General features: G+C 50.8%; 7 protein-coding genes across 7 annotated transcripts; 3 read left to right on the top strand and 4 right to left on the bottom strand.

Moving 5' to 3' along the window:
- Positions 1-59: 59 nt before the first annotated feature.
- Positions 60-1040, bottom strand: CCOS01_07191 (fructose-bisphosphate aldolase class-II; the record flags this gene model as incomplete). Its single annotated transcript, XM_060455358.1, has 3 exons — positions 60-451; positions 502-881; positions 946-1040. 3 exons carry the CDS (start codon positions 1038-1040, stop codon positions 60-62), a joined length of 867 nt encoding a protein of 288 aa, XP_060315058.1.
- A 1371-nt stretch (positions 1041-2411) lies between these two features.
- Positions 2412-6555, top strand: CCOS01_07192 (uncharacterized protein; the record flags this gene model as incomplete). The annotated part of the gene is made up of 8 exons (XM_060455359.1): positions 2412-2987; positions 3035-3173; positions 3234-4408; positions 4461-4614; positions 4668-5228; positions 5285-5526; positions 5583-5969; positions 6031-6555. The coding sequence occupies 8 exons, from the start codon at positions 2412-2414 to the stop codon at positions 6553-6555; spliced, it is 3759 nt and encodes a 1252-aa protein (XP_060315059.1).
- Positions 6556-6685: 130 nt separating this feature from the next.
- CCOS01_07193 (peptidase S41 family protein) lies at positions 6686-9543 on the bottom strand (the record flags this gene model as incomplete). Its single annotated transcript, XM_060455360.1, has 5 exons — positions 6686-7606; positions 7683-7808; positions 7877-8892; positions 8947-9336; positions 9390-9543. The coding sequence occupies 5 exons, from the start codon at positions 9541-9543 to the stop codon at positions 6686-6688; spliced, it is 2607 nt and encodes an 868-aa protein (XP_060315060.1).
- Positions 9544-9644: 101 nt separating this feature from the next.
- On the bottom strand, positions 9645-9956 carry CCOS01_07194 (uncharacterized protein; the record flags this gene model as incomplete). The annotated part of the gene is made up of 1 exon (XM_060455361.1): positions 9645-9956. The coding sequence occupies one exon, from the start codon at positions 9954-9956 to the stop codon at positions 9645-9647; it is 312 nt and encodes a 103-aa protein (XP_060315061.1).
- Positions 9957-10841: 885 nt separating this feature from the next.
- Positions 10842-13253, top strand: CCOS01_07195 (uncharacterized protein; the record flags this gene model as incomplete). Its single annotated transcript, XM_060455362.1, has 3 exons — positions 10842-11063; positions 11287-11879; positions 12065-13253. 3 exons carry the CDS (start codon positions 10842-10844, stop codon positions 13251-13253), a joined length of 2004 nt encoding a protein of 667 aa, XP_060315062.1.
- Positions 13254-14303: 1050 nt separating this feature from the next.
- CCOS01_07196 (late sexual development protein) lies at positions 14304-15472 on the top strand (the record flags this gene model as incomplete). Its single annotated transcript, XM_060455363.1, has 2 exons — positions 14304-14639; positions 14726-15472. 2 exons carry the CDS (start codon positions 14304-14306, stop codon positions 15470-15472), a joined length of 1083 nt encoding a protein of 360 aa, XP_060315063.1.
- Positions 15473-19543: 4071 nt separating this feature from the next.
- On the bottom strand, positions 19544-20202 carry CCOS01_07197 (uncharacterized protein; the record flags this gene model as incomplete). Its single annotated transcript, XM_060455364.1, has 2 exons — positions 19544-19596; positions 19671-20202. 2 exons carry the CDS (start codon positions 20200-20202, stop codon positions 19544-19546), a joined length of 585 nt encoding a protein of 194 aa, XP_060315064.1.
- Between the last annotated feature and the right edge of the window lie 1476 nt (positions 20203-21678).

Consider the following 21678-nt stretch of genomic DNA (forward strand, 5'->3'; position numbering starts at 1 on the left):
TCCATGTCTGCTGTTGTGGTGACCAGCTAGTTTTTGAAATAGCAACGAGATCAAGTCTATCACGCCTTCCCAGCGCTGCCGCAAATATCGATCCACCTCTCCGTCTCCTTCTGCAAGATGTTCATCCCGTCCTCCATCAATTGCGTCAGTGGCTTGTTGGCGTTCTCTCTTAGATGTACGTTCCAAAACTCCAGAAGCAGCTTATTGACATTCAACTTGATGGCGCCGTTGTCGATGCACTTTCTCATAATCTCTGGGCTGAAGTCATTGGTGCCATGCAAAGCCATGAGGACTCGGTTGTTGATTTGCTTATTGACATTTGTCAATCGCTGGTAATCGAGTTGAGGGCCCTTGGGGCCGTAGTCTCCGTGAATGTTGCCGATGCTGGGTGCCAAGAGATCAATCTCGGCATCGATGAAATCTTCAACCTCTTCAGGGCTCGTGAAAAGAGCTATTCAAGTCAGCGGATGAGTTTCATGCTGCACAGGCTCCGAGCCTTACCTTCCAAGTCGCCGGTGTCTGCGATGCCGTCTTCTCCACCGTTGATGCGTCCACTTTCCGCCTCGACAGCAATGTTGTGGTCGTGGCAGACTCTTGTCAAAACCTTGGTCTTGGCGAGATTCTCCTCATGATCGTAGTGGCTCATGTCGACCATGATTGAGTCGAATGGCAGCGTTCCTGCGATGTCGCGGATTTGCTGTTCGTCTTGGGCGTGGTCGAGGTGCAGGGCAAGTGGGACCTTTGCTGATTTGATGGCAGCGGCGACGGCCCATGGGAGAGTCGGGAGCTGCTTGACAGTAAGGGGGAACAAAAGAATCAGCATAGGCGATTTCTTGGCCTCCGCTGCGCGAACAACGGCAGTGAGATGCTCAATGTTGTAGCTGAAATATAAAATATTAGTACCATACTCTCATAATACGTGTTCTGGAAGCTGATAATACTTACATGACCACGGAGAGAACTCCATATTTGCCCTCAGTCGCGGCTTGGAGAATCTGTAGACTGCGATTTTGTGACTTGCTTTCCGCCCAGGACGACATTTTGATGATTACGTGAGGTGGATGATTCACTGAAGCTGAAAAATAGTTGGAAGATCAGCAGAGCAAACGAGTTCTTTAGATCAAGCTTTTGACATGCAGAGAACGATCACTACTTATCATTAGACCTGGATGAGTTGTGTCGTTGTGAGCTCGGCGGAATGGCCGATGCCCCGCGTTCCATCGCTGAGAACCCCGCGACGAGAGTTTCGGGAGTGGGACTGGGGAGTACGTACCTAAAGACGCCCTTCGATTTCCGGAAATGCAGTGAGAACGCCGCAATTCTCACCTCCGCCATTTCGAGACCGAGGATGGGAACTCGAAGATCATGAATGCTTCAGGTTCTCGAGGGAAAATCCCACTCTTCTCAATTTTGCGCTGTTCAATTTGCGGCCACCTTGAGCTAAGCTAGATGCTGCCCTACAAGAATATCGACAGAAACTGACGCGAGTCGGTTGAATCCCGATCGCCAGCGAGTTGCTGTGCTCTCACGGAACTTCCGTACCGTCAATATTTGACTGCAATCGTTAGGTACATGCAGCAAGGCCTGGTCGACTGACGAGATAAGCCGTCGAGTTCCCACGTTCTCCTGCTTCATCTCAGAATGTCCCGCTTAGAGCAGATGACTGCGAGCGCTCACCGTCCTCAATGTTGATGGTCGCGCGATTCACTTCGGGTACGCGGCACACCTCACTTCAGGGCGATTTTAGCGGGCGAAGCCGCCAAGTCCTGAGTTGGCATTCGACTCATCCAACTCCCAGACACGCAACCTCTGAGTGTGTCACAAACCTTGTGGGATAGTCGACCATACAGACTTTATGAGTATGAGGCTCTTGTGAGACGTCTTAGCATTCTCCATCTCTTTATGTTGCATTCTCACAATAATCGAGCGTTCACACACAGTCGCACCTCAGGGCTGAGGCCCCGATGCCTGTCTAAGTATAGCCGCCGTTGCCTGTGGCCTCCATTGTCCAGGTGATGGTCGTAGCTGACCACGAGGAGTTAGCGTAGGCTGATCCTTCTGCACGCTACCCGCACACACCGCGCAATCTCCAATCTGAGGTGAAGGTCCTCTGAGGCTCGGTCCGCAGCTTGTTTTCGGGACTAGGGGAAATTGAGGCTGGTGAACAAGCCAGCCTGCCACCGTCAGCAATAATGATGCAGCCTGGTCACGCAGACTCACAGGGGTTCGGTCGCCTTGGTGGCTGCATAAGCAAACAGGCGTCCGATATGATGACTGCGCTGTCGAGAATTGAAGACAAACAGAATGAGCTTGGCAAGGATCTCATTGTTCCTTAAGCGACAGTGTCCCAGGTCGCTTTTCGCAAGAAATCTCCATGTCATTTCCTCGGTAGATCAGAGTGATGAAGCACAATGTCAGAGTACAAGGACTGGACGCGCGAGACTGAGAACGCGGTCCTCGACGAAGTAGCCGCCGCTCAGAACGACAGCCCCGAGCGCACCGACCCGCCTCAGACGTTGCCGCCTGGCCAGCCATCGGAAGACACGCAAGTTGACAGAACCGAGTCGCCTCCACGACCTAGTACTTCATCACATTGGGAACCCAGACCAGGCTTCGCGCACATCGACGGCGATGTCAATGGACGTGGGTACAACGAGACTTTGGTCGACATCGTCTGTGTGCCGTGTCCCGGAGCCGACCCAGTCGAGACATGGGCCCGCGACCCACTGCCGGAGGGATACTTCGGACGGGCCGCTGATGTGCCGCCGACTGCGTTGAAAGAGCTCGCGGGAGCGAGTATTCTGTCACCGACGATCAACCGACATCTTCCCAAGGCGACCCATCTGTGGGTGAGGCAGGGGATTCGGAAGGAGGTTAGCGAGGCTCGCGTGCTTCTCTACCGTCATCGCGAGTTAATTGAGGGGGTTACCCTTGAAGAGCTTGCGAACGATTTGATTGAACAAGTTTGGAACACGAGATATGGCAACGTGAGTGTTTGACAACATTTCTTCTTGAGATCCACGGGATAACATAGCTTCAGCAACGGTCTCGTCCGTTGTTCTTCATCGCGCATAGTGTTGGCGGCTTAGTTGTCAAGCTGGCTCTTTTGAAAGCAACCAAGAGCGAGTATTTCAAACCATTTATGTATAACTGTCATGGAGTTACCTTTTTCGGTAAGTTCGACGTCCTATTTGAAGACATCGGGATACGTCTAGATGCTGATGCCGGTATAGCAACTCCGCACAAGGGCTCAAGTTACCTGTCAATGAACAACTTGGAGGACAGTATTCGCCACCTTCTTCGCCTCCAACGACCACTTCCACGCTCAATCTCCAACAATTTGAGACTAGGCCACAAGCCTCTTCTCAAGATGGACGAGGAATTCTCGACAATCGCAAGCGAGCTCAGGATATGGTCCTTCTATGAGACCATCGACTCCCAGCTTTCAGGCTCTGGGTCTACGAGTAGAGGCTTAGCGAAGGAAGTTCGATTCGGCGCCCCCATTGCCTCCATAAAGTCATCATTACTTGGCGTTAGGCAGGAGCGGGTCTTCTCGTTGGACAGCGAACATGCCAATTGCGCCTCTTTTGGTGAGGGGAACACAGAAACGATGAACACTTACCTACATGAACTCTCTGTAGCGGTTCAAAAAGCTACAGAACTGAGCTCCCAGTACATTCACACTCCGCTGAACCTCAAGAGACATGTTAAGGTCGAGATAATTGGCTTCTATGAAGACCCAGATGCAGACATGGAGTCCGCCATTCGTCTTTACTTCACAAAGCTTCATCTCCAAGAGTTTCTGGACAAAGGTCCTGAACGATGCCTGGAAGAACGGCTGAGAAGAAGCACACTCCGGCCGCGGTCCGATCCCAATCCGCCCCATCCAAGCCAGGCAGACTCACAACATAGTTCTCATGGCCTGGGAATTATGGCTGGCTTCCAAGAGCTGGGGCAAAAGATATGGCGAGCTGGCTCGGACGCTGGGAGTCGGCCCAAGAGCTCCGACTCCGAAAGTCAGGGCTCGCCCGGCATCGTCGTCACTCGTCCATCAATGGCTGGAGGCTCTAATTCGATGCCTGTGGATACTCTACGGCGAATGCAAAGCCTCAAGGTCCCGGCCTTGTCTCCGCCGGGGTTCAATCGGCCATCCAGTCGAGGTAGCAACGCCGACAGCACGAGGTCAGATCCAACAGAACTTGAGCTGTCGCCGAAGGCGCCAGATCCCGAGCCTTTTGCATCAATAGGTGTAGAGAAGAGCTATTCAGAGCCACTTTCCAGACGACAAGACCGGTACTCGAGGGCTTCTGCCTTGGAGGATCTGACGGCTGGGTTTTCAAGGCCTGACCCGACCGGTAGAAAGTTTATGTGGATTCACACTCCATTCACCAATCCCTCTTGGGTCAAGGTAAGATCGGGACCGCAATTCCTCCCTCGGCCGAGCTAAAACCGCAATACAGGATGTTTTCAGTGTCCTAGCCAACCCTAACGACCCAAGTTTCGTGAAACTCTTCAACCATGATAACTGGGCATCGAAGCATGTCATCGGAAGACACTCTCAATCGCAAGCATCGTTCGTGAAACCGGCCTGCAACATCATTCCCCTCAACTCAGGTGAGCTTTCAAATTAAATGAGTCGGTGTAACGTAAGCTAATTATGTCGAAAGCTCCCTCACCTCATCCGTCCCCTAACCTTTCTGGCCGTGTCAGTCCAGCTGGGCCTTCGTCAGCGTATCTGTACATGTACCTTCCGTTCCTTCACTTCGACACGTATATCGACATCGTCCGCCGACGCAACTTCATCAAGCAGCGCATGCAGCATGGTAGGTCTCGTCCGGTCCCGCGAGAAATTGCACAGCTAGACTCCGCGGAGCTTCGAATGATCTGGGAGTACATAGAATATGACCCGCCACTCAACTACCGCCGGACTCTTGATCAGTTTGCATACCCCTCCTTGAGAGACACATGGGCTCGCGATGACGATCAGATGCTTTATAAGCTTACCAAAGATCGCGCGTCCGCTGGAGTTGACTTGGAACAGCTGGGACTTCAGAGACGACAAACCACAGGGTCGACATGGAGCCCGATGAACAAGCTCACGCCTTCGAGCACGGGACTGCTAGAGGATGAGGTTGATACAGATGATGAGAACCAGGATCTCGATGAGGTTATCAAGGATGGCAAGGTTCTCATGGTCGATGAGCTTTGGCTGTGGGCTATTGATACGAGTGGGTTCTCCCAGTTCGGTTCGATTGAAAGAATTCAGAACTGATAAATGCCTTAGAAACCTTAACCACATTCTTCAACAGAAGGGAATCAAAGCCAAAAGAGGGCCCCCTATTCCAGCAGGCAGACCTCAGGAACAGCGTATACAATGAGCTCAATGGAGATCTCACTGGCCGTTGTGAGAATGCACTGGATCTTGCAGCATTCATCGTACTTCATGCAATCACTGTTCTGCTCGATCGGGCTTCTCATCCTGACCTCGAGATTTTCAGAATATTTGAAGAAGCAATCAGCATGCTCGTAGGTCACCTCCGGCATCCTTCTGAGTTTCCAAGCCCTGAGACTAACGAGTATAGACCGAGCGCATGACTTCTTCCCTGAAGCACTTCCGCATGCAGACATTCAAAGACGTGGGCTTCGAATCCGACTCAGATAGCAATCGGCCGGAGTCCATCAAGAAGCGCCACAAGCGTGAGCTCGAAGAAGCCGAGCGGGAGAACCGCGAAAACACGTCAGCACTGATGGAACTTCGCGATCTGGAGGATGAACTCAAGTCCCTCGAAAGGCTGTTCGAGACCCAGGACGGTGTCGTCCGAAATATGAAGGCGATCTTTGAGGGAGAAGACCTTAGAAATATCACAAAGAACGGACAGATGTACCTCGAAGAAGCTTTGGCCAAGCTTGATGAGTACAAGAGCCAGACCCTAGAGATGCTGAAGAGAGTCGACACGACGAGGAATGACGTGAGTGATTGACATTTCAACCTGCAATGCTGAATCTTAACTGTTGGCTAACACATCACAGTACGAAAAACTCTTGGAGATGGTCCAGCGTAAGGCCCAAGTGGATGAAGTCCGTTGGTCACGCCTTCAGACGGAGCTAGCCTCTTCGCAGAATCTTTCGGTCATGATTTTCACCACATTTACCGTCATCTTCCTTCCGTTGTCCTTCTTTACGAGCTTATTCGGCATGAACACGGTCGAATGGGACGCTCAACTTCCAACTATTGGCTTTATCGGTGCCGTTTCGCTGCCCCTGTCCGTGTTCATCATTGCAGCGGCGCTTATTGCCGCATTCAGTAGTCGTGTACAAGGATTTGTTCGGACGGGATACAAGGGTGGTAAGAAAGTCGTTGTGCTTGTGGCATCCAGCATCAAGAAGATTGTACCACAAAAAAAGAGGGAGAAGAGACGCATCAACAAGGTGGAACGGGAAGAGAGAAGAACAAGGAGGAAAGATGGTGGCTATGACTTTTGGGAGAATGTTAGGAGGGAACGGGCGAGCGAGTATCGGATTCCGGAAGTTAATCGCAACAAGACGAAGGCATGATACCAGGGAGTGATTGGGGACATTTGCTCGAAAAATGTCATTCGTTAGAATTATCTACAAGAATGTCTACGAGTGTAGAATTTTGTTGCGCCCATAAGTTTGACACCATCATACTTCACGAGTCCACCGGTCATTGCAATGGGCATCCCAGCGACGGAGTTCCAACTTTGGGCACACAGTAACCCTGGGTCACCGTCCCACCCGTGAATGTACTGGCAGCACTCTTCTTCGATACTCCATACGTCGCCTTGTTCGTCGGCGGAGCGGGGACAGTGAACGAAATGCACTGCGAATTGAGATCGCCGCATTTGTTCTCTGCAAGCAGGCACGGTGGGAGACAGGCACACGGGATATTGCCTTGCAGGTTATTTCCACAGGAAACCTGGACATTTAGCCACGGTATCCCGCCCAAGGGGCATCTCAAATTAGGATTGGCGTCGCAAGCTTGAGGCGTCACCTTCTTTCCAATGTTGCCCTGCCCCGCCGGGAGTCCGTTAGGAGTCTCCGGGTCGTAGTCAACAGTGAACTCGATCGCCGCCTTAAGTGTGGACAGCGGGACGGGAGTGGCCTTGGGCGGCGCTTTTGGGACCGCGCCGTTGCGGGCCGTATACCCTGTCGAGCCTTCAACGCACATGGTGTTATCTTCGAAGGCTGCGCGGGCAACATCTCGCCAGAGAGCAGTCATGTTATTGACATTATCGAGAGTGTAGTACAAACGACAGTCAGCCGCAGAGTAACGGAACTGGAGCGGAGTCGAGACGTCGTCCGCGCGAAGCTGATCTCGAAGGTTGAAGGCCGCATAACTGACGTACATGCCCGACTCACGAACATCCGGTAGTCTGGCCGCAGCAGTCGCGTCTTTCTCCCGTGCAAAGGCGAAGTCGGCATCGAGGAAGTCGCCCGAATAGATGCGGGCTCCACGAGTGCCGCCCGCCGCTTGCATTGGGCCGGGCTTGGGGGCACCGCCTACAGCGATGGTGCGGGCTTTGCCTTGAGTGGTAGCGATCTCGAGGAAGAGAGCGCAAGCGGATGAACAGGCACCATCGGTGAGCTACGAGATGTGTTAGCCCAGACGTTTTGTAATATTACGAACCAAACGGTTTTGGGTGGAAGGTGTCTTGACTTACAATAACGATGTTTTCAGGGTCGAATGGCGGCGACTGACCAACATCTTTGTTGTCAATGTAGCGGGTCATCAGCCAACCATCAAAAGCGGCTTGGTGGAAGTACGGATTGGACAGATCGTAGCGTTCCTTGTGTTTATGTTAGCTGAGAGCTTTCCATGATACTTGTGCATTCTCTTGTCATTGAGACAACGTACCACCAAGCTGAACTCGTCGTCATTGTATCTCCGCGGGCCTTCATACTCCTGCCATGAGGTAAAGTTCTCGTTGGTCTCTGCGTTCAAGCGAGATGTGATAACCCACTCATCTGCCACCAGCTCGACCTTTGTTTTGAACTCTGTCGAGTTGCTCGTTGGAAGTCCCTCCCAGTAGTTCGTTGTCGCAGTGCCCAGAACATTTGCCATGTCAAAGCTGCGTCTCCGACTTCCGGCGAAGGGGTCGATGCCAGGGAACAAATCCCGTAGCAAGAGAAGTGCAAGGCCAGTTGTGCCACCATAGTTGTTCGTGAGATCAATCACCAGTTTAGAAAGGCTTCTGTTCTGGGCACCCTCGAGAAAGGTGTCGACAGCCAAGCTGAAGTTGCCAATGTCCCATCCGTATTGGTCAAAGTGCGGAATACTGAGCACGGCGGTAGAGATGTCCTCGTAGAAGTATCCGGTCACGACACCACCGTTTCCAGTCGCGTCCAAGTTATTCTGCACGACATCCGGGTTAGGCGGGAATGCTCCCTGACTCTCGTTATAGAAGCTTCGGCGTTGTTGCTGCGGCACTGGGTTGAGGGTGCCGCTTAACGGTTCACCGCCTCCAAAAGCTGGCGGAAGCGGAACTTCACTATAGGATGCTGGCAACAATCCGAGAACGAAGTAGTTGTAGAAGTCACCGCCGGTTGTCAGAGGACCAGTGAAATCTGGGTTGTTGTAGATTGCAACCCAGTAGGTCTCTTCCACAGCGACTTCGTTCAGATTAGGATCTTCGTAGGTGAAATTCAGCGAGTCCCCTGGGTAGAAGGTGCCGCTTCCGGCAAAAATGTTCAACGCCCCTATGATATCCTGTACAGGATTGCCCATAATCTGGTTCCAGTCGGCGTGGGGTTCAAGCATGCCGACTGAGTTCAGAGCAGCGTAGCGAGTTAGGAAGTCGACAATGGGTTCGTCGTTAATGTGAGAGATGGCGGAAATCTTGGTTCCATTGTCTCGATAATCGCGGACCTGAGCTTGAGTTCAAAGTTAGTAATACTTACACAAGATTCCGGGCCAGAGCCACTCACATTCAAAGTACACCTTCGGGGTTTCCTTGCCATCGATTGATGCAGTGACGAGTGACCAGGGGCTGGAAAAGGAGAAGGCCGAGAGAATTCCAGCAGCAAGATCCACATGAGCATCATGAACTGAGTAGACCAAAAGCTGTAGGTCGGCCTCAAACTGGTACTGGTTCTTATAGACACCTGAGGTTACGTTCGCCTTCAAATATTCCAACCCTTGGTTAAGGTCAAACGCGGGTTGTTGATAACCTTCGGGAGGGTTCTTGAGGTATGCCAATGTACTTTGAAACTGCATAGTCGTGTTGTAATATTCGATAAAGCGAAGTGCCACGGCATCGTTGAAAGGAACGCTAGTCAAGCAAAGATATACGTCCGAGGCATAGAAGATCCGATATCCTGCGTTTTGATCAACACCAAGGAGAAATCAACTCTGCATAAACGATACTTACCATCATTGACAGCCTCAATAATCTCGCCACATATCGATTGTGGTGGAACAGGCTCATCCTGTCGTCGTGGCAAACTCTTCGGAGCCTCAGACGGGCGAGCAACCACGGCACTTAAGCAGTGGCTCAGCAGCAATAAAGGGACTTTGAACAGCATTTTGACTTGATTTCAACCAAACGGTGGTAGATTTGACTTGCAAAAAGCTCTTGAACACAAAATTCAACAATGGCGAGCGATGGCTGCAATCCTCTTATTAATCAGGTTCCATCAGTGAGGCAAAAAGCAAAGGTCTGCACCTGCGGGCGCCATTTCCCATCTGAGATTAGACATTCGGCCACCATGACCCTGCTAGGCAATCGTAAATCCAGAGCCTGGGGACCAGACTGCTGGGCTGCATCGAGGCTGCATATAGTGCGGCCCGATGTAACCATTGCTTCTTCGAATGTGGAATACCAGACGTAGAGCCCGTCATTGACCAGTCCTCCAAGGCTACGCGAGACTAGGCAACACCATTCCCAACTTGAGGCACTCAACAGCCATGAAGTCACAACTATTTGACCAGTGCACATCGACGAGGCCAGGTATTCTCCTATCTACATCAAATTATGTGTAAGTCGCTTCAAAGAACTTCGAAGTACACCGTCAACCCTCTGTATCTGAAAATGAGCTCACGATGCGTCAATGTCGATAGAAAAGAATAGCTCCAAGGGATGTGCCAACGGCTTGTGGCTGCGGCCCGTCGTTGTAGCATGAGTGGGACCTGCTTCTAGGGCTGGGCTGCTTATCACGCGATAAGTTCAGTCAATAAGACATGTGGCTTGTCTGGGTCCCGTAGGATTCACGGCTGAGATGTAAGTCAGCACTTAAGCATATTGGTTTGATTAGTTTGGTAAGTAAGGGAAGATGATTTTGCGTGAGATTCCAGCAACTCTGTGAGGCGCAGCCCCTGCAGCTGCATGAGTAGCTTGATTTTCCCCTCTACAGCCCCGGTAGTATCAACACACTCGATTTTACGAACCGCCAGAAACGGTAAGATTGTACGCCTGCTGGTAAGGCCCTGCTAGGCAACCGTCAAATCTCTGCACCCGTTTTTTTGGTGACACAAGGCGCTTGCAGACCCGGAAGTGGGTGTGATGAAGTCGATGGTTCTGCTCACCACGTGCATCTTCGAGCACGGCGATTTTCTAGAGGTGGAACTAATTGAGTTTCTTGAACGGGTGGCCTTTTCGCGACTCACGCTGATCCGATATTTCTTTCCCGTTGAGGAGCCCTATCCGTAGCGTCCGGTGGCACGGTGAACGAAAGAAACTTAACCAACGTTTCTTGAATGTCGGAAGCCCGCCGGCTCCGTTGAAGATTTGAACTCTGCTGCTCTGCTGGGGCCAAGATACAGCCGTTGCGCCGTTTCGACCCTGAGCCTTTCAATACTAGTACCGAAACGGAGACCCTAAAACATGGACGCCGTTGAAGCAGAAGAAGTGCACCATCCCGCGGTGAGTGAACTGTTCGAGAGCAGGTCAGAAATGCACCCCGCATTGAGCGAGTCGCACGAACCGGGCGCGGATATCTGGCAGCCACTGTGGGACTGGGTGTTCATGAACGACATCTTTCAATGCTGGCAACGGGATGACAACAAGTGGATGCTGCGCTGTGTTGGTAGACCAGGGTCAGGCAAGGTGCGTACAAGTTGTTTCTTGTTTTACGTTTTCCCTGGCATTTTCCTTTGCATCTCCTTCCTTTGTTTTGCAGGTCGCAGTTTGCAGTTTGCATGAAGGTCATGGGCCTCCAGATCGTCCCAAGGGTTGTTCGGATGCCAAGACGCTGGTTGGTGATGCATCACACTGATAGAATTCATGCGCTGATTACCTACTTGCTTACTTACAATTCGTGCCATTTCAGACGACCTTGTCCGCGCTGGCGACCAAGAGGTTGAGAGAACAGTACCATGGGGAGAGGGAAGCCGTCGCCTCAGTCTTTGTGCGGACGGACGTGGCCTCGGGCGGTACCGCCTTTGTGGAAGATGTTCTGACGAGCATATTCCACCAACTGTGCGTCAACCACACACAGGTCGACGAGGACGAAGCGTACGTCGCAAAGTATCGACTTTACCTCGACGCTAGGAAGCACGGTCATCGCGACATCTTCCGGATTAAGCTTATGCGAGAGGCGTTGCAGTCGCGACTTGGCATGCTCGATCGCGCGTTCCTTGTTGTCGACGACTTTGACAGGTGTAGTCCGGCTGTTGACCTGTTTCTCGAGAACGAGCTGGCCATCTTGGCGAACGACTCAAGGCTCAAGGTACTCATCACCTCCCGCGTCTCATGTCTCAAGACGATACCTACTTGGCAATATTGCGACTCTTGCGACGATGAGACGTCAAAGTTCCTCTATGTCTACTGGCGATGTGAGAGCTGTAAGAAGGGAAAGGTGAAACTGGATTCATACATTCTCTGCCAAGAATGCAGAGACAATGAGAAGACATGCACCAACTGGTAAGTTTGCCATGGCCGTGCCAAACTAAACACTCTCTTTGCATACTTCACCCATTGTTGTGTTGCTTTCTCACTTCATGAAATGAACTTTCTTCTATTACGGGAAGACATGCGGCTCCTTTCGAACCAAGTTGAAGTTGAGACTATCGAGTGGAATAAGGCTAACATCCGAGGCGAATGCGAAGCGGAGACGCCGCAGACTTCGTCCAACCTTTTGATCATATTGAGCTTCAAGTCCATTCCGCCATGGAACCGGTCTCACGATTCATCGATTGGGACCTGGAGACAGAGCACGGAGACCTTGGCCTGGGCAGCCGCAGCAACAACAGCAGGGAGAACAAGCCCGACGAGCTACCACCACTATCCGCGTTTGGCAGACGGCTGGTCGACCCCCGAAACCATGAGGTCTTTGCCGACTTGCGACATCAAATTGAAAGTCAGGCCAGCGGTAACATCAGTCTCGCTCGTCTGCGACTGGACGACCTCCACCGAACCCAATCTCTCGACGCCGTTGCCGTTCAGGCAGATAAACTGCCTGCGAATGTCGTCTCCTTCTTTGACGCTGGCATTCGACGCATCGAGGAGCAGCCGCTTGCGCAGAGAGACCTCGGCTTGAAGGCGATTGCCGCCGTCGCGCATTATGATTTTTCGCCAGATGGTGTAGCGTATGAGATCGTAGAGAAAGTCCTTCATCGAGCTGCCAAGGCCTCCGCTCGAGCTTCCGCCAAGAGAGAAAATTCAACTCCGACGGTATCATCGTCAGTGAAGTCTCACAAGAATTATACGGCACCCAAGAGGCCAGAAACAACGACATGGGTTCATGTGCCTCATCGCAGCCTCGAAGAGATGCTGCATGCCACGCGTGGGTTCCTGGAGTTCGGCAATCGGGAACATCGACCATTACGGGCCTATTGTCAGGCCTTCCACACGTACGCGCAGGAGAACTACAATGAGTCGCTCGTATGGGCGCACGCGCAGCTCGACTTTGAAGGGGAGGCCTTGGCGGAGTTCGGCAACAAAGGGATGAGGCGCTCGCGGACGGGCGTCGCGCATTTTGTGGAGAAGAGGGACCAAGCGATGACGCCGGGGCCTTTTCATCAGGAACCACCACCAATCTGGACTAATAGACAGATAGGCGAAGGCGGATGGGGGCCCAGTCTTGTTGGTGGTGGTGGCTCGGGTGCGAGCCGTGGTAACGCTCCCGATGCTACCGTTACTGCCGCCGCCGCTTCTGACGGCTCGGGAGCGCATGGGGAGGCCCCGTTACGATCTGCTGCGGCTATGGCTGCTGCTAAGCGGAAAATGGTTAAGGCCTCCGACTTTGAACGGGACCAGAGCTTCAAAATGGCAAGGAGAGGCACGAGCTGGGCCTGATTCAGACACAGATACGTTCGACGTTTACCTTAATCGATGTTTGGTGTGACTCCATACGGGGACTGGGGTTTCGCTTCGGCAGTGACATACCGCTAAGGTTGGTCCATGTTACCTGAATAGGGTAGCGAAGAGAAACACATTGGGAGGCTTGGAGGGAGACAACGTTTGACGTATGGATACCTGTCGGACGGGGACGGCAAAATTCGAATACAGCGCCTAGAAGAGAGAAAAGCTCGAGCACGTGTCAGGTTCGTTCAATCGAGAGTGAAAGCCACTGACTGGTGGTGGACCGCGGGGAAAGACAAGTGAGAGATTGCGAGAGACAGACGAGAAAGAAAAATGATGTCTTGTTTGAGGACTCGGCTTGGCTGACAGGGCGTTAAAGGCTCGCCTTAGAGCTGGCATCGTCCTTGTTGATTCCCTGTCTTGGTAGACGATCCTTCGAAATCGAAGACCCAACAGTCTGTCCGTTCCCAGAGACGTCATCCAGCCACCCCCCTGTAACGTGCCAGTTTGAGCAAGTTGAGCGGTGCAACTTCGTTCCGAAACCAGCCCTACCTGCGATTCCTGTGGGTGCCTTGGTGTGGTCCATTTCTGTCGGCCCAGGATCTTTCCGTAAGAGCGCTTGGGTATTCTTCTCCAAAAAGTCTGGTGTGCCTGTGTGTAAGTGTGTGGATGGTGTGTCGCGATGTATGTACCTATGTCGTGGAAGAGTATGTGCGGTGCTCTTCTCCTCTACCCACCTAAGAGAGTTGCAAGTCCACGTGCGCCAAGCAACAAACAGGTTTCAAGATCATGTATCGAAACAAACTCCTCGAGAGTATAATAGTTCGTCCCGGTCGCTCCAACCATGTCACTGTAGCTCTCGAATCTCATGCCAAGTTGACCTGTTTCGTTTTAACCCGCCTACTTCAATTCGCTTCCCCTGTCTATCGTTCACCTCTTTTTCTTCGTGTAAATTATTGGGTATTTAACACACCTTTTCCGATACTGAAGGATATTTCTCTGCACAAACTTGAACTCGGTGGTACACAAACAGAAAACGTCAAGATGCAGCTCACAACAACTCTCGCGACCGCCGCGGTGATGCTCGCCGGCTTCTCGGCAGCGGCCCCACTCGAACGCCGGGCCTTCAGTGCCGAACTCCCGATCAGCCCGGAGCAGATCAAAGTTGTGGAGGAAGAGGCGCGAGGATCGCTCCCCAACTCTGCACCACCGCCCAAGTTGGAGCCGAGCAGTTTGACAGCTTTCCAGCTCATTCAGTTCAACGAACAATTCGAGGTCGCCTTCTTCTCATCCATGCTGGAAAACGTCACCAATGGAGGACCTGGCTGGGAAACAACCGAGAAGGATAAGATGGTCGACGCGCTTAAGGTTGTTGTTGCTGTGAGTTTCTCTTACCTTTGGTCAGCGAAGAAGCAAAAGAAGGTTGTCATCGGGATTCGTGGAACTGGCACTGACAGCTATGACAGCAAGAAAAGCTCCATGCGCTCGACGCTAAGGGTGTCTTGGACCACTTCAAGGCTTTTTCACCTCCGCCTTGCAAGTATCAGTTCCCGACAAACGACTTGAAATCAGCCGTGGCCCTCGCCGAAACCTTTACCTCTGTGGTGCTCGGCACTCTGCAAGATGCAAACCAGCTGCTGGCAAAGAATGGCGACGCCGGACCCGTCCGAGCCGTTAGTGCCGTCATCGGCCAAGAGGGCGAGCAAAATGGATTCTATCGCAGCATTCTCTCGCGCCCGCCGTCGTCGCAGCCTTTCCTTACGACCTCTATCGCGCCATTCGCCTTCTCTGCGCTCCAGTCTTTCGTTGTCAAAGACTCTTGCCCGTTCAAGATGAACCAGATCGACATCCCCGTCTTTGCGCCACTGAATGTTATGCAGATGGCAGGAGGAGAAATTGAGGCTAAGAACCAGATGCTCAACTTCGAAGTCGACTTGCGGGAGATCGTCACGGCAGGCCGTTTCCTCGGCAAGGACAAGGCACCTTTGTTCGTGACCTACCTGAGTGGACTCAACGTTCCCCTGAGCGTCCCAGTCATGAACCCACAGTGGGACGGCGCGAGAATCGCCTTCCAGGCCGAATTTCCCTTCGATAAGAACAGCATGTTTGGCCTGTCTATTGCTGCACTTACGTACGAGGGCAAGTTCACCAACCCTGACGACATTCCCAAGGCAACCCTGGCAGGTCCCGGATTGATCCAAGTCAACAAATAAAGGGTCGCAGCCTGTAGAGTTGTAATTGTATAAATGGTGTGGCATGTTGGCGAGCGTTGTGTAGAAGATCTGGAAGATATCCCAAGCTAAGGCGTTTTTTTGGCGTTCAAATAATACAGCATAGACTAGCAATTTACTTTCAAGCGTTCATATCTCAGGTTCACATCCTAAACCACTCGCCATGACTACCTTACCTTACATGTACTCCAGTCTCTCCATCCATCATCTTGGAAAGATGAATGTGAATTCGCTCTTCACTCAGGGTCATATCTTGGACGCGGCGTCGCCTAGGAATATGATGCTGGAACAATGAATTGCTTTTAATGGCAATTCCAAGGACTACGAGGTTGCTTGACGGTCCATCACGTCAAATGGCTACTAATCCGTCAAATCTGCACCCCTCAATCCTAATCTGGCTTGGTCGCGTCATGACGAGAGAGCCCCCACTTGTGAAATCCACTATCGGGCTCCTTTAATGGCCGTACCTACTTCTTCTCGGCTTCTTCAGATAAGTCCGGGAACTCTCGTACAGTAGCCGATGACGCTAGTATGAGGCGTTGGAGAACATCAGACGATGAGCCCCTTGCCGAGCACAGAATGGTCTTCCGACCTCTCGACAACAGAGGGGAATATCGCCGGCCCGATTGGGAAATCTTTCACATCTCTATATGTCACTTCTCACTGGCAACTAATACGAGCAATTTCAATTCCATACCGAGCGACTATTCCGTGCGGACAATGGTGTTGGAAATTCATGGATGCCATCTTGCTCATACTTCTCGTCGCCAGGGTCGACGATGTGCATGTGGTATACTATGCAGTAGATCAGTCCGAGGCAAACATGATCTCGACGATCTATTAAACACTCATTAAGATCGCCATAAATCTGTGTGTGCGACCAACGGTCAACGAGAAACAGAACGCGAGAGCGATTCCCTGTCGTGCCCCCCATTCCGGCCACGGTGCCGTGTGCCTGTGCACAGAGGAGGGTCTGGTACACGCTCCGTCTCAGACCACCACCAATACTTCGGATTCAAGGGTTGCCCTTTTGACAGTTCGGACGTTTGCCTAAGTGTTGCAGTCGATGCAGTGCCACGACACAGGATAGCCCGGCACGGCCGACTAATAAGCTCACCAGGGGTTCGGTACACAATGTTCCCGAACGGGAAAATCTGACTTGCGGGCTACTCGAATACCCTAGAAGTCTAGATCTGTGACGAAATGACCAGAATTTGCTAATCGGACTGAATGATTGACGGCAAGTCTCCTGACGCAGGTATGTCGGGTGATCAGTTGGCAGTTACTGTTGTCGGTCTCCATTCCGTCACTATCCGGGGCTGCTCCCAGCCTACCGGTGTGCTCAGCCCAACCATCTGTCACGGAATGCGAGGAAGAGGAATTGAAATGATTAATCATCGGGTGATATATCAGCTGGAAATCGAGGGTGAAGGGGGGAAGAACCGATTCGATCGCTGTAAGAAAATAGAAGGCGGGGGTGGTCGAGCTTGGCCTCGGGTCGATGGCAGGCTTCAGAGACATGTGTACCTTACTCAGTTGCCGAATCCCGGGATCAATAATTGAATGCTCTCCAATGGCCAAGATGCCGAATGTCCAATTCGGAGTAAGTTCATGTCTGAAGGGTGTCCCCAGGAAGCTTCGATCAACCAACGGAACAAGGAACGGCGATTCGTGACTGACCCCTGGGCCGAGTCATTCCTTCCGGAACTCCATGTCGGGGCGTTAACTCGCAACGGCGTTCAAATCTGCTTTGGCAGTAAGCTTATTTTCGCCCGACTGGGGTATCTACAATAACTAAGGAACTCTGATCGTCTTTTTCCCGCGGTCTAGGCCGGCGGATCACGGATTGTTTCTGACAAGTCAGGGGTACGGCTAAGCCAGGAGTTGGTCATAGTTCCTGACTTGGTTTCGGCAGAGAGGCTCCAGTCCCGTCAGTGTTCCACAGATTAAGTGGTGGATGGAAGAAACAACAGTAAACTGGAACTTGAACCTCAGTATCTACCAATTTTATGATTTTTTGCCCTGTGCAATTAAAAAGATATGTAGCTGTCCTTGAGGTTTCAAAGTAATTAAAGTAGGTACTTTATAGAATGAAAGAAGGTTGAGTTGAAACAGAGGTGAGTCCTTGACCCACAGCATTTAACAGGAACTGACCTCAAGTCAATTAACTTTCAATGCATGCATTTCTTGCCTTTTCAGTGTAAATAGTTGATTATGAGTTATGCACTTTACATTAAAAATCGACTCGTCAATGGATGATATATGCTGGGGATACACGCTTCACCGGGCATGGGATAGGTCTTGAGGATTACTGAACCAGCCGTTATATGCTGGTGAGTCCATCGCTTTCTGTTTGTCACTAATAGTGACAGGGCATGACTTGGCTGAAAGCTATTTTAGTTTCAATCACTTTTCATTGCTATAGCTGTTTGAGTATGCTATGAACGTGTCCATGACGCGGCTACGGTGTAGGCTTCCCTGGTTTTGTATTTGCTTGCGCGAATCCGATAGAACACTACGCCTCTTTTATCCCGAGTGATAAAGATGCGAGATAGGAGAGTGCTACGGGGACTCTGTTATGTAGAATCAATTTTCAATACGACATCGAACCTCCACATTACATGTATGTTTTCTTAAGGACTAATGTCTTCTATGGTTGATCATAAACCTAGGTAGTATAGTGAGACAAGGCACTCTCAACTGCATCTGCAATGTTGAATCGGTACTTCATCGTCAAAGCAAAGCTGAAAATAGACTTTAGATCAAAAGTATGCTTGCAGATTCTTACAAGGCATCGTATGATATTGGCCCCTAAGCTCCGTTTTTCGACGGCTTCAAATACCACGTTTTCAGATCAGAGCTGCGATGAAGTGGAACATGGTATTTGCAGAGAACAAGACCATAGATTTTCGATTTCGGTATGCGTGTTGAATCATGTCTCGAATTCTGATATGACGACAATCATCATCGCATCCATTTGTATACCATAATCATTCGCAGAGCACGAGAACCTGGGATTACGGCAACGAAAAAAGAAATGGCATCGAACTTTGTCGAAACAAGCCCCACGCGATGGAAATATCTGATTTCACACATCTAATTTCTGAAATCCAGAGATAATATTTATTATTGGGGTCGAAATTTGCCTTCAAAGTAAGACTTACAAGCGAAGCAAACGGATAATGGTGTGATCTCGATGCAATGTGTTCAGAGACGGCAACGATGCATCTATAATGGCCTTTTGACCTCGTACATGAGAACAACACATTACTTATGTTAGATGCCGTCAGGCGAGCACATCCTGGTTGTGGGACACTGAGTTATGGAGAGAACGGCCAACGACTAGGAACATGTCGTGTCACAGTTTCATACTGGATGTTATGCCACCTTGTTGCTTCAGGTTCATCATGTAAAATCGCGGCATGGGCTGCCTCTGCTTTGCATTAATAAATATCCTTCAGTAGAAAGCGGCGCAGGTATTTTCGAAAAAGCTCCAGGAATTTTCTGCTTCAGTTCACCCTTCAAACCAAAATGATCTCTGTCCACCCTCGATCACTTTCATGGGCTGAAATAATAGCGTCTATGACATCCTGGTGTTTTTTACCATGAGCCCTTTCTCCCTGAAGTTTCATCCATCCGATCTTACGATACGTGTTTTTGGAAGCGCCAACTTTCTCCAGGATAAGACAAGTAACGTCATTGTTATGACCAGACTGGTCCCTATCAAGATCCTTCCAATTGACTTCCTCGTTTGTTAAGGGCAGTAATGATGTCTGACCGCTCTTTACCAGACTGTCTTGAAGTGCATCAAGGTAAGGCCATGTCGCAAATGGAGGGAAAGCTTTGTCCGTAGAGTCGAAATGAGTAAATCCGTTGTTTATAGGTGAATGTTCTCGCTCATAAGTTGTGTCATACACCTTGGCTCGAAGTGTTATGCTACCACCGATTACATTGACCAAGTCGTTTCCCACGCTTGTCGTTGTCACACTTGCGTCCATTACCTCTGCTAGAAAGTGATGTCGTTGAGAAGGGTTTGTAGGCTGTACTGGCCCATCAACAGATGCCCATGACCAAGATGGGGCTCTGTATTTGCTCATAACCCTCGGCTGTGGCATCAATGTAAACCAATCTAGCTGATGCAGAAGACGTGAGCGCCACAAGCCAGCAAGATAGGTGTCACCTGTAACTTCCTGGAAGAGCTTGGCAATGCCCCCTAGGGCGTAAAGCTTGTCCTCTTTCACGCTGAATTCGCACCTGGAGTAGGTAGCGACGATATCAAGCCAGAGATCCAAAGCATCAAGTGGCATGAGGCCTTCAACTTTGGTCTCATTGTCATTCCTTTGTGGTGAAAGGAGGCGTTTGATGCTTTTCGAGGATTCATGAAGTGGAATTCCTCGTGGAAATCCCTCGCATTTGTGTTCCTCTAAGCATTCCCACATAACCTGGCTTCTTGTGAAGTAGATTTGTCGCGGTGATAAGAACCGCTCCTGGAACACCCATCCCCTGTTGTGCAGAGCACCATACAGAAGGTGGCGGTCCCAATATCCTTTATCAAATATGTAGAACTCCTCGGGTTCTTGGGAAGCGAGGTTTGACTTTACGATGCCCGGCCGGATGTCCTTTGTGACACGAGATCGGAATAACCCACCAGCAGGGCTACTCGACGCAGATGCTGCAATGTTGCCAGCTGCATTGGTGTATACATCTCCCATCGTAAGCGCTTCCTTTTCCCAATCACTCCGCGAGTCCTGTATGATGCATAGACAGTCTATCCAGACATACCGAATGTCGAGACGATGTGCGACTACAACCAAGTCCTGAAATGTTTGTGGTAGTTGCACAATGAGACTCCCACGACGCAGAAATTCCAGGTTGTGCGATGACAAAAGCACCTTTTGAGCTTCGGTGCCCCATCGGTAGCTCAAGGTCATATAATGAGGGGGCGGTTGACAGCGCTTCACTTCTGGATCTTCTGAGGTGATAACAAGTCTCCAGCTTGTCTCTCCCTTGGAACCTATGTCGACAAGCCGAGTTGGCAGCCAGTTGACGGCCGAGGTAGGTAGGCGCTTGCATTGATCATGACCTTGGAGACACGCTTGGAACCAAGAACGAGCTAAGTCTAGAGTTTCTGGGGAGCCAGTGCTTTTGTCAATGTTGTCGAACGAGAAGAGCTCCGAGTGTTCGCTCTCTATCAATAATGTTAGCTGGTGCTGTGTGCCTAACGTAGAGGGCTAAACTTGGGCATTGACGAGTGGGCGACCATACCAGATGAAGGAATCAACCTAAATCGTGAGACTGTAACATGTTCACTGTGGATCTGCGTGGGGTCTCGGTATATGACCATCACTCTGATCTGGTGGAGTTGGCCCTTATAATATTCTTTCTCGACTCTGAACCTCAATGGCCACCATAATTGGGGATCTAAGGACTCCCACCCTATCCTGTGCAGCTCACTTAAGTTCCATAACTTTGAGCAGATGAAGCAGTCTCGTAATACTGCCTTTCGAAAGGCGTCGAGAGTTTGGCCTGGTGGCGTGATCAAAGGACTGTAGGTGGAGTGGCTCGATGTTGGCTGAACTACCTGCTTGCAAATAGAGCATAGAAACGTCGTGTCCGTAGACATGTTCGAGTCACAGTCAAGTGTACGTTCCGTTAGCGGATATGTCATGAAGTAACAGCCCATGTTCTTCAAAGGCATACTGGAATTAATTAGGTTATCGTCAGGCTGCAAACCAATGTGAGGTAGAACTTGGCCCCGCTTCCAAGGCCAATCCGTCACATGACTGGATCTTACTCATCTATCCGCATTAGATCTCGCAGGCGCTCATTCAGGTCAAGGCTAAATATACATGCGAGCTCGAGATACCTTACGGAGTAGCTTACCTTGAGAGCCGATCCCGCGAAGGTACCTCGACTGAGGCGCGCGACAGTAAGTACAAGATATGAGGTTTAATCAATCTCGCTGACAGAAAACATCCTCCGACATTGTCTACTCTTCAACAACTTGGCAGGACAAGTTGAGTAATAAATTGCGCGACTTTGGGTCTCTCCGGACCAATATAATTGCCACGGAATTAGAGAGCAACGCTCCGCGACTGCTGACATACAAGCCATATCTTATTTGCAAAAATGAATATGGAGTATTTGAGCTGATTGATAAAACGATTGTAGAGTTCCATATGCCGGCC

This window comes from Colletotrichum costaricense (genome assembly GCF_030867565.1).
Source record: "Colletotrichum costaricense strain IMI 309622 chromosome Unknown Scaffold_6.1, whole genome shotgun sequence".
Lineage (NCBI taxonomy): Eukaryota > Fungi > Ascomycota > Sordariomycetes > Glomerellales > Glomerellaceae > Colletotrichum > Colletotrichum costaricense.